This window comes from Patiria miniata, unplaced genomic scaffold (genome assembly GCF_015706575.1).
Source record: "Patiria miniata isolate m_02_andy unplaced genomic scaffold, ASM1570657v1 HiC_scaffold_1, whole genome shotgun sequence".
NCBI lineage: Eukaryota > Metazoa > Echinodermata > Asteroidea > Valvatida > Asterinidae > Patiria > Patiria miniata.
Window position 1 is genome coordinate 36,026,963 of NW_024037047.1, and position 12,494 is coordinate 36,039,456.

Consider the following 12,494-nt stretch of genomic DNA (forward strand, 5'->3'; position numbering starts at 1 on the left):
AGACATGAACTTTAACCCTTACTCCCTAGTGTCTTTTACTAAGGACTGGACCAAATCCGCCAAAAGCCATCACTGACCCTGCTTCACATAATGCATTAGGACCAAATCCGCTGAAATCCACAAGCCCACCACTACTTGGTACGCATGGATCGCCTACCAATATCCCCCAAAATGGGGAATTGTTTTTGATGAATTTGGGAAGATTAGGGGCAATTCCACGGTTAGTCATGTTACATTTTCGTAACGTGAGTAACCAATTTTGTGCGTCTTGTTTATCATACATACATGTAACACATTTTTCTGGATGTCATCTTTGGTGCTTAGGTAGGTCTAGGTCTACTCTATCTACCATGGGGATAACAGTTATTAAACCTTTTCAGTAAGGTAATTACAGCCCAAGGAAACTCACTTACATTTTCGTAACGTGAGTAACCAATTTTGTGCGTCTTGTTTATCATACATAACACATTTTTCTGGATGTCATCTTTGGTGCTTAGGTAGGTCTAGGTCTACTCTATCTACCATGGAGATAACAGTTATTAAACCTTTTCAGTAAGGTAATTACAGCCCAAGGAAACTCAGAAGTACATCAAAAATGTAACGTGAGTAACCGTGGAATTGCCCTTATGGTTTTAACTTACAAAGGTCCTAAAGAGAGCACGTAGGTCCTTCATCAACTGAACCACAGTGAATGGGTCGATATTCTGAAGATCCAGCATGGCTTCCAACTCCCCTATGGTCATGTTGGCAATACGTCGGCCAAGAGCATCCAAACCTTTCTCTGTTTGAGGTCAGGGGGTCAACAAAATTAATCCAAATTATGTAGCATAGGCGGTAGTGTCTACTAGTAAGGATGTGAAAAAAAAACTCCCAATAATCTACATCCCTTAAGGCTTTATTACATACTATCACAAGACATTTCAATGTATAACCTGCACTCCAATACTGCAATAACTTTAAATTAATATACTCTTGTGATAAAAACTCTATAATGATTGCCCCCCACTGGTTTTGATGCGTAATGGCTGACCATCCAATTGGAACCTCTTAAATGTTCTGAGTAAAAATTCATAACTTATAATCAGTACGTCAATATTTCAAAGGAAACATGGTAAAAACCCGTGAAATTTCAATCTGTACTTTAATAATTATTATTTTTTCTAATACTAATCAATCTGAACAGCAGGGATGTATCAATGTGATGTATGGCATTATCATCATCATCAGTCTCCAAATCCAGCTATGGGACATTGAGCCACCCACGCCAACCGATCAGTCGAGATGAGCCACAGGGCAGGGGCTGACAGAGCATGGTCAGCCTCAAGCTGTCGCACCCAGGTATTTCGGGGGCGCCGTGTGGTCGTGACCAACCAGGATCAAGCTTGACTCCTGTAGATGCATCAGCGAACAGCTTGAGGGCGGCGTGTGCTGGGGTGTTGATAGGGAGTCGACCAATGTAACCAAAGATGGAGTTGCCATGATGATATGATGGAGCGATGATATGTATGGCATTATGGGACAAACTTAGCCCTTTAAATGCATTTACAAGAAAATGTTTTGGCAACAAGCTTAAGTCTCTGGAAGGTTTCTTGCAGAGGGAAATCTCACTTTGGTAAACTAGAAATGCATGTTACTTTTTTGGGGTAATCTAGCTCCTATAATTGAAAAGTACATACGTGTTAATCCTCCACCAATGATGACATCGCCCTGCCATGTGCCCGAGTCAGCGCCAGGACTGAGACTAAGGTCAAACAAGCTAGCTCCCCCTGAAACAAAACAAGCAAACCCCTTGAAATGGGCATCATTAAACGTGCTGCCATGAGTGGAATTGAACCTGTAACCTTCCAAGCGGATGTCATACATCTTAATAGGATTTACCAAACTTCGGGTTCATTGCCTGCTTCAGCTTCATCTCAGTTTGGAGAATCATTTTAAAGCTCTTCATGTCTAAACCAAATGGAAATGGTCTTAACTGTGGTCTCATAGGACTTGATGTTGCTTGGGCACAACATGGATACATACTGAGCTGAATCTCCAAAGTCAGGGGTCTAAAATCTCCTGAAGCAAAACTGGAGACAAAGCCCGAGGTTAACAGATGAACCCCATATAATAAGGGAATAAATGTGTGCTTTGGAGGTTTTAAACACTTTTTTTAAGACCGGTTGGAGTTTGGATGCTGATAATAGCCCGAGCCAAAGGCGAGGGTAATTATCAGCATCCAGATTCAGCTAGTCTTAAACATAGTGTTTAATACCGACCAAGAACATTACCCTTTTCGGTAAAAAAACTGGTCCAAAATTCAAAACAAGTCAAAAATTATAATTGTTAAACGATTTCGATCAACAAACCTCCCCTCTGGCTATGCAATGGTAAGGCCCTCTGGTAAACAACTCCTTATCAGGAGATTGATGCGAAATTAACGGAAACCTGCTAGCCAAATGCTAGTCAAAACAGGGGCGGGTTAGTCAAACTATTCCTAAGTAGCCAGGCTGGCGAGTCAAAAAATTATTAGGATACGACAAAAATGGAAGGATAGGAAGATAAAATACAACATGCGGCTAGTGAAAATGCCCGCGGGCTAGTTAACGGTCTGTTTCAGTAGCCCGCCTGGCTAGTGAATAAAAAAGTTAAGGTCGAACCCCGTACACAACGCAGATGTACTGGTGTAGTGTGAATTGAGGACCATGAAATACTGACTCACTGATGCGTATGTGTGTGATGCGTATGCCTACGTGAGGATTGTGAGCATTCAACCAATAAAACGGTGCTGGCACCGGATTTAATAGGAGTCAAAAATTCTTGTGACACTGGAAAAGTGTTTTAGCCCAGCCAGCCATGTCTTTATCAACCGTTCATGTCTTTATCATGATGGGCTATCAACCCATAGGAATGGGTAAAATGTCTTGGGTATTTATGAATACATGTTTATCACTCACTACTCCATTCATCTTTTAGTATTACCTGCAGTCACTGAGAGTGACAGGTCCCTTCTCCTTCTCCTGGTAACTGGAGTTTCATCTTCATCACCAAAGATGAGAAGACCCATGGAGCGACGGCTAGCTGTACCTGATTCAGCAATCCCTGTAACAATGACAAAGCTAGACTGAAATATCCATACATACCTCACACAGTTGGGCCATCAGCTTAATCATCAGAAATACAAACCTCAAGTTTATAACTGCTTCATCGCACTTTTATCCTCCATGGACTCCGTACATAGAAAGATGTGGGATGATTACAGGGAGGGACTTGAAAACATTGCTGCCATACTCCTCGTGTTCACAAAAGTAGACACAGGTTTGAGTATACTCGGAATAAAATTAATCAATCTTCATTTGTATTGTACTCGGAAACCAGTACGTACACACACTGTGTCTCACCCAAGGAGCTCTCATGATTGGCCCAAAACTGCCATCTACTGTCCATACATGGAGTCTATTGAAACAAATACGTTTTCCCAGGGCTACAGCTTTCCATATAATTTTATGTCTCATATTCATACCCCTAGCGGCAAGACTCAACAAATACAATCAGGTTCTCACTTTTGCTCTCTGTCTCATAAAGACTATTTGAGAAGATGCCCAACTTGCAGCAGTACTGGTGATGGGCAAAACCTTCAACTAAAATAAGGTAGGTTCCTCTTTAGGACCCCTCTGAGCTCAACACTTGGTTATTAAAACTAACGTTTGTAGCTTTATCTTAAATTCATTTCAGACTAACAAGAAGAATGAAACTCACTGGGCTTGACAACTTTCTCCGGCTGCAGTTTAGTCATGGCGTTATCCTCCGCTGAATACGAAGTGGAGCCTCCACTGAGAATGGTCTTAAAGTAGGCCCTGGCCTTGTCTATAGGATTAGCTGTCAGGTCTTCGGTGCTGTCCAGTTCCTCAGCAGATTCACTAGCATTACATGGAGTACACCAAAGAAATTTGTGACAAGAATGATAGTTAATGGACTCTTGAATACATCCAAATCAGGCCAAGGGTTTGAGATGTGATGGTGAAAGGCTTTCAAGTAGAAGTAGGTAAAGAACCTACAAAGCTGAAACTACCTTATCAAAAATTGCCTAAAACTTCCCTGAAATGACATCCTTTACCTTGTGAATGACTGTTATTCTTGAGTTTGTTACATTATCAAGGACCTTTCTTGAAATTCTTAATTTTTAATACAACAATGTATTTTGAAGTGATTGACTCCTTTAAAAGGTGGAGTAGATCATTTGCAGCTACTTGTATTCATAAACTTACCAAATTATTGTTGAAAAGTTTACTTGGTTTAAAGATAGTAATGGCACTAAACTCCCTGTGAATTTATTCCTTCTGGCATGCTGTCATTTTGAAGAAAACAATAAAAGAAGGTTGTTTCCAAAGATGCGTCTAGTGACACATTGTTGGAAATTTCCATTAGCACTTGGTTTTGTATTTGGGCGAATCCATGGATGGGTGCTCGCTAGTGTTGACACGACGCGTGCATGCGATTGCTATTATATGTCGGCTTTGTGCGTATCATCGCGAAGTTGCAATCGGCTGCATGAAAACGTGTCTCAAAAAATGACTTGCCAACTTTTGAAATGAAATCGACATCCTGGAATATTGTTTTCTCAGAATAAACAGCATTCATCAGTTGTTAAGCACCCTTCTTTAGATTTTGAGCACTGTTGTTGCTTCTAACGAAAAAAAAAAGGACAAATGACAAATGGTCTACTCTACCTTTAACCTTACACATACACGTACTCTCATGGGATGTGTCATTTTGACTAACACTTTTGAAATGAAAGAGCTTAGTCTGGATTAAACATTGGGTTTTAAGTCCACTCACAGGTCGTCTAGACTTCTTCTCTTCCTCCTTGTGCTGCTGCCTCCTCCTTGATCATCACAATGAGATCCTGAGAACATCGCATCTCTGAGAATGACCATGGGTTCATCACACACACCCTGCCAACACAAGCTGATGTCTAGATCCACATCATAGATAGTATTATGGGGCCGCTCTATATCATACCTACATGCATACAGACAATTGTAGAGGAATGTTCAAGTTAAATGTAGCATAGAAACAAAGGACCTAGGTGTTCTTACTGTTGTGAAAAAAGACACACCCCAAAAGGTCCGTAATGTCATACAAACGCTTAGCATAAGGAGCCTCAGATTAGCTGCTAATTTGAAATGCATTTAAAGAATATGTATTGCTGAGATCACAACAGTTGAGTATTGCATTGTTAAGGATTCTTTGTTTTTGCATATGCTGTTGTCATGCATATATACATTATGTACTGTCAGCAATGAAGTCTGTCACTCATGCAGCAGGTGTGAGAAAGTTTTTTATTTTGAAGCGAACTAGAATCCTGGATCCTGATTGGTCGATCCATGGCAAGAGTAGTGTGATATTATCCTCATACCATGGTAAATATAGCACTCTGTGTATCACACTACTCCAAGATGCACATGTACATGTATGGCTTTACGATAGAGAACAGACACACAGAGGAGAACAAAAGATCCTTTTAGTCCTCGGGCGTTGGGTCTTTTATTGAAAATGGTCCTCGATCATATGGTTATGTGCTTGGTCTAAGGGAGAGTATTATATGTGACCGGCTTCACAAAAAAAGGGTATTAAGTCACGCTGAGCATTATTGGGTAATGGCCCGCTCAACATTGAGAGGGTAAAAATTTTGTCAAATGTGGTTTTCATTTTGCGTCATAAATGACATCTTAAAGACCTACAGTGTCAGGTTTCATTCTCAGAAATGTTGATTTTGATGAACAAAGTGGAAAAACAACCATTTTTGTGTGCATCGTTCTGTTGTTCTACAACAAAGCCAGCTATTTCAAAGCCTGTTTTCTCAGTTGTGTAATTTGAACTCTAAGGAAGTAATTAATATGCAAATGTGTCATATCTCCAGGATGGGAGGGGTATGGAGCTCTGTTATATACGAAATGAAAGCTTACATTGTGGGTTTTCCAACCATGTATATAACTCAATATAACCTTTTTGCGACATAATAATCTTTTTTGTGGAGCTGGTCACATATTACAGGGACAAAGGGAAACACAAAGCATTGTCCTAGGGCATATAGAAATTCACGACTGTGTGTTTGCATGTGTGTAATTGGATAACCACTGAAAAGTGATCACAGCATGCAGGTTGCATCTCTACTGTGTATCATGTTTGCTTCAAGATATATTTGTTATCCCACTCGGCCTTAGGCTTGTGGGCCACAGACGTATTACATTATTCTGTGTCCCACTTGCGCTCGTGTGATAACAATAATCAATCTTTACACTCTAACACTACATCACAAATCAAGTTTGTACAAAGAGCACAGGTGAGTAAAACCTAGCTTTTGAGCAGCTGCTGCAGAGACACATCTGTTGAATCTGAATGTAATCTGTTACCACACAGACCAACTCTCATTTTCAAGCTTGTGATTCCCTTAAAAAAGGCTAATCTTATCTCAAGCATTTTGACACTCAGGTCTGCCATGAATGTTGCAACTGTGTACAGACAACTCCCCATCTTCATTGCACGTATACCTGCCCTCTTTTACAAAACCTAGGGATGATCAACCTTACCTGATCTTCAGAACTCCCAGGGTTTTCTCAAAGGAATGAGCTGGGGAGATAAGAAACAAAATAACCATAAAGTTAGTCATTACACTCTAGCAGGGATCTCAAACCAATATTCAAGTTCCAGCTGAAAGATTCTCTCTGGAAAAAGTTCACTTTGAACAGAAACAACATTGGGAACAGTTGCATATATCCTGAAATAATAACAGTCTCAGAGTGAATGCATGCTGGTGGAAAGTGTTCCACTGTAAAGTAGACAGGAGAAAACAAAGGGAAAGTTTCATAGCAAATCAGTGAGTGGTCCTCATCATATATATCACAGGGTTCGACTTTAGTGGTAGCCCGCTAGCCAAATGCTAGTCAAAACAGCGGCAGGCTAGTCAAACTATTCCCTTCAGTTGCGAGTCAACAATTACTGGGCTACAGCAGAAAGGCCAGGAGGAAAAATACATCCTTAAATTCAGAAAGCAAACCTATATCAATTTGTGCCTAATTGTATAACTGTTTAGGGTTAAATTATTAGATCTGTTTATTTAAAACACTGACAAGATTTCCTCAGGATACACGTTTTTACATGTGTGCACATCGTTGTTTATGAGACACTCAATAAAAGAAAAACATGCGGGCTAGGGAAAATGCCCGCGGGCTAGTTAAGAGTCTATTTCAGTAGCCCGGCTGGCTAGTGAAAAAAAAAATTAAGGTTGAACCCTGATATCACTGTCTCAATTAATAACTAATCTGTGGGACGCTAAACTATTTTGAAAATTTTTAGTTACACTCATTAAAAATGTTAATGAAAAAAGTGTCTCTTTGGAAGCAAAAAGGTAGACAATGGAATTGTTCTTACTCTGCAGTAGTTGTATGCCAATCGTCTCAACGTGACTCCATTTCTCAAATCCAAATGAGAAAGTGCGAGCACAGGGATCCAGCTTGACCCAGACAGAAAATGACCTCTGAACTATGCCCAGGTCAAAGTTCAAGCAACAACCAACCCCAAGGCATGACTGATCCAGGGAACAGAATGGTGCGACAGATGATGGTACAGCAAGTGAACTGCAGCCTGTTTAAAAACAAAAAAAGGTGTCACTAATTATGCTGTATTACAGAATTTATGGTTAAAACAATCAAAACTCTGCCATTGTATTTCTGACTCAAACTAAACATTTGGATCAGTATTAGGTTCTGCCTTTACCGATTATAAACACTGTATACTCAGTGTGTCACCTCCTGAGTAAAAGTTGGAACCAAATCACTCAAAGCCACAACCTCCTGCTTTCTAGTGCAGACGTCTTACCACCTAAACCCCTAAACCAATATAATATACATATATTGAGTGGATCAGCGTGGAATGGGAGGAATATTATCGCAAGGTAAAATCTGGACTTTTCCATTTCGCGAGGCGAAGCTGAGTGAACTGGAAAAGTCCAGGTTTTACCGAGCAATAATATTCCTCTCATTTCACAATTGAAAGCCACTCAATATTTGTTTTATATAACTGACATATAGATCTTTGTCATTTGATATATTTGAACTTTTATTTTAATACAAAATTGGTGAAAAATGTATTGCTCTCTTCCAAACCACCCCTTCACGAAAATGTTTGAACCCAACGCTGTAGCGGCTCTTTGGAACAATATGCGCTACGTCCAACACTGAACGCGCAAACCAGCATGCATTTGCACACAAATACCGCGTCATGGAACAAGACTGATCCTAACTGTTGAATAGTATTTCCCATTCCCCATGGGTGGATAGTACTTTTTGAGCCCCGATGTGAATGGCAGTAATAACGAATGACACATGATGTGAGTTCTACCAATCAAATGACAAGGAACCAGAGGAACCATCCAGAGGAACCGTCAGCCTACAATCATTCCAACTTGATGTAAAATGGAGAAACTGGGAACTTGGAGCTTGACCCCTACAGTTCAGACAGCACAAAGCTTTGGTCCGATGTCCATTAACTTGCCTGTGGTTGCTGGTGTGATTTGCTCTGGTGGACCGCTGCATGGTTGAGGTAGGAGAACATCAGCGCTGACACTCAGACGGTTCACCACGAGGCCGCTAGCATAATCTCCAATATCACCTACTCAGAAATAGTGATAAAATTCTGTGTTAGATTGCGTAAACATCACAAGCATTTTCTATGGTCCCAAAATTAAGTTTGATTTGCTACACAGAGGCAAATTCAGGGTGGTCAAGGGGGTACTGAAATCTTTTCTGTTCACAATTCTTTGACCAAAACAGTTTAAAGTTGCTTTCCACACAACCGATGTGCAGTTCCCTCATGCATCCAACTATCAGGCCATTTTAATCACCTCCAAAACTAATTTACTCCACCAGGGCAGAAGCATTAATCCATGCCAGCTGGATTGTAACATCCTCGCACATTCAAAAGGGCAGGGGACAAGGCCTTCTCGATCAGTGACACTGAGAAGGCTCTGTCCCTGAGTGTCTGGTCCTCAATGCTGGAATTCCTTATCACACAACATCTGTAACATCAGCTTTTTTGACAACTTTAAGGGTAGAGTGAAAACTAATCTGTTCTCTCCACGTTATCTGTACCTTTATGTTCTGGAGCTGTCCTTAGTCGCGCATTGTAACTTACGAAAATGTGCGCTATAATTATTAAGACTTACCCAAGTCTTGAGCCCACTCCAAAGTTCCGTTTGGGTTACAGAATGGTATCGGTGCAGTGAAGTCCTGAAGGATGACAATGTCAGGAGCACAGCCTCCAGCGATGCAGAGTTGCAGAGAGAAGGAGAGGAGCAAGTTACGGTTGTCTGTGGTCTTGTCGATTGTGAAGGTGAGCAAGACGGCATCACTCAGTCTTTCCCTTGTCACTTTACCCCACTTGTAACTGCAGACATTTCAGATCAACCCAGTAATGTATTTATCAAAAAAATTGAGTATTTGAAAAGTAAACTTCCTTAGAGCAGGGCCCAATTTCACAAAATGCTACGACGTTGCGACATGTCAACTCGTAAAAGTTGTACGATCCATTTCACGAAACTTGCGAAGTGTTGAATGCGTTGTAAATTCCTTGACAATGGCTTAAAACACATCGCAAGTTACGACAAGTCTAGTGGGCATCGTAAAATAAGGAGAGTAATTTTCTTGGCCAGGTTTATGCCATAAACATTACATAGACAAGATTATCATACCGAGACAATGTGTGTAATGTTGTAAATAGAAAATTCATTGAATAATTATGAATTAGACTGAAAAATTGCATTTGAAATTTCAAAGTAGCCATTCAGTCCACTGAGAGCTTGTTTTCCTTTAAAACTGGATAACACTTCTGCCATTTTGTTTTACATTCGAAAAGCTTTTTCGAGAGGAGATCTGACGACTCTTTGTTGAATATCAGATGACTATTTACTGTACCCTGAAAAAATACATAAAACAGTTACCGAGTTGTACTATAAATTTATACACCTACGATGCGTCACAGCTGCGACGCATTGTAGGGATAAGATAATAATAATAATAACACATTCTTATATAGCGCATTTCAGGACCGCTGGAGCTCGCAATGCGCTTTACAATTCACAAACAATTGAAAATATAACTAAGGAAAACAACTTTCAAATAAATGTGTCTTGAGGCTGGTCTTAAACAATTCCAGGTCACTTATAGATCACAGTGACAGTGGGAGAGAATTCCAAAGTCTAGATGCGTCGCAGCGCTGCGATGCATGTAAGTTACGATGGGTTTCATGGAATCGGGTGCAGGTTTCAATATTGACTTTCAACAGAGTGTAATTTTATCTTGGATTGCATTGAATATTCCACAAAATAAACTACATACCTTAAAAGGGTGACATTGTAACTCCAGTTCTCAAATCCAACACTCAGTTTGAAATCACAGGGGTCTACAATCAGCCAGGCCCTCAGGGTGCGACTGATGATGCCGAGGTCTACTGCTAGACAACACTCCACCCCTAGGCAGGATCTGAATAGTGACATACACCTCCTGACGGAAGTGTGGGCAGAGAGGGGAGGTGTGGACACACTACAGGAAACAAGAGAGAAAAAAAGGACATTGACAATGGTTGAATGAGAATCACAAGGGTAATTTTGAAGTGTTTATTCACTGTCTGAGAAACATGAGGCCTGATTCCAGTTCATGGAAATGTAAAATTAAAAATGAAGGAATTTGGAAGCGTGGACAGAGAAAAAAAAAGGATTGTAAATCACGATGGCCGCAACATGATAATGGTCTATACATGTCAGGAAGGCTTCCACTCCCCAGTGCCAATCGCATGGTTCTCTGATTTTGAGTTACATAAGGGCTTTGTAAAGCTTTGAAAATGTCACTTAACACATGTCACTGAAAGCGAAGGCATTGTGTGAAATCTTATCAAGGCAAGCTTTGGATGCTTAGGGCATCCCAGTGATGAAGAAACCGACCCACTAATGGGCACCTCATTTAGCTATATCACTCAATATTAACTTAAAGCCCTTATACAGGTCATGGGACAATGCTAATGCCCCTACCTCCAGACTGACTAGGCTGGATCACAGGTGGGCAAGGTGAGGCCGAGACTAGACGAGATGGTAAGCCAAGAGTCTGAGCCACAGCCTCAAATCCAGCATCCAGGCTTCCGAGCTGAGAGATTGAGGTTATACCTAGCAGTAATAAAACAAACACTGCGTTATTTGATGTCAGTGAAACACAATATCAGCTTATACCACAATGGGCTCCGTGCACAAGTACCCCCTCAATGGTGAGAAAGGGAGAGTGGAGAAACTACACTAGGAGAGATATTTGAACATATTGCTGATTATGCTTGACGCTCATGCAAAGACGCTATGGCTTTCTGAGCATTCATAATCAAATTAGTCGTGCGTACTTCATGCTATACACGCATGAAACAGTACACACATACTGAAATTTGTATCCTTGTGGAGGCATTTCTTTGTTCTCGTGTAGTGAAGTTTTCGAGTTTGAGAGTGAAGTTTCAAAAGCTTTTATTTTAACCAGAATTAATTTCCTTGGCTGAAATTCGGACTTAATATCCCTTTTCTAAAACTCTTCCATTTGCCACAAATCAATCCACCTTGGAAATTCCTAGTTTTTGAGTAAAATCCATATATCTATTTCGTGAAAACCTTGTGGAGACGTATTCATCTATAGAAATTGCCCTGTGGAGACGTAAACAATCTTTTGTTCCCTATTGTACACACGTCTCCAGAGGGCACGGTGTATCATATCACGTGTACAGGGTTCCTTATGGGGTAGGAAACACAATAGAACAATGGACCCCACGAGGAAGTCTTTAGAAATCCATCTGCCCCATTAGGGAAATGTTCTGGATATTGAGATTTAAATAGGTCTCTCTCAAATGACGTCACTTCGTACAAATTGTCACCTGTATCGGCATTTTGGGAGTCAAATTTTCAAAACACACATCTGCTGCACCGTATTTCGATGATATTTCAAGCAACATACTTGATGGATGATGAATCGATGGATCGGATGGATGCTTGATGGATCAGCTAAACTACTTAACCAGTTCACATCGTGTAATGTAGTGAGCTTGTCAATAACACATGGATAATAGTTGTTGCTTCGATGCTTGCTTGGTTTATTGTGTCTCAGTACATCTCAGAACATCACATGAGGTTCTATGCTTATCAAGGGCTACACTGTTCTAGGGTGCAATCTGATCCAAGTTGGGGCCTTATTCATTATTCATTTAGTAAGTTGGGGTTTATGTATTCCAGTGTGGATGAGGTAATGTCTGGGTCTGGGTGTGTGGTTTCAGAGCACGTGGTGCCTATACATAGCTTTCATGCAAGGATACTACACATCGGATGACGTGTATACACGCAAAGGTTTGCGGTATTCGGAACGGATGCTGGATAAACATGATACGTCACTTCACGGTGCCACCACCGATGTACATGCAAATGCAACTTGTCC

At 40.7% G+C, this 12,494-nt stretch overlaps 1 protein-coding gene across 1 annotated transcript in view; it reads right to left on the reverse strand.

Moving 5' to 3' along the window:
- Positions 1-12,494, reverse strand: part of LOC119733236 — a 172,693-nt gene that overhangs the window by 95,519 nt on the left and 64,680 nt on the right. Inside the window, 12 exon segments of the mRNA XM_038206825.1 lie at positions 642-781; positions 1,677-1,766; positions 2,962-3,081; positions 3,739-3,899; positions 4,819-5,001; positions 6,573-6,612; positions 7,414-7,626; positions 8,536-8,652; positions 9,206-9,426; positions 10,377-10,518; positions 10,521-10,580; positions 11,066-11,197. Of these exon segments, the coding sequence (XP_038062753.1) occupies positions 642-781; positions 1,677-1,766; positions 2,962-3,081; positions 3,739-3,899; positions 4,819-5,001; positions 6,573-6,612; positions 7,414-7,626; positions 8,536-8,652; positions 9,206-9,426; positions 10,377-10,518; positions 10,521-10,580; positions 11,066-11,197 (1,619 nt within the window).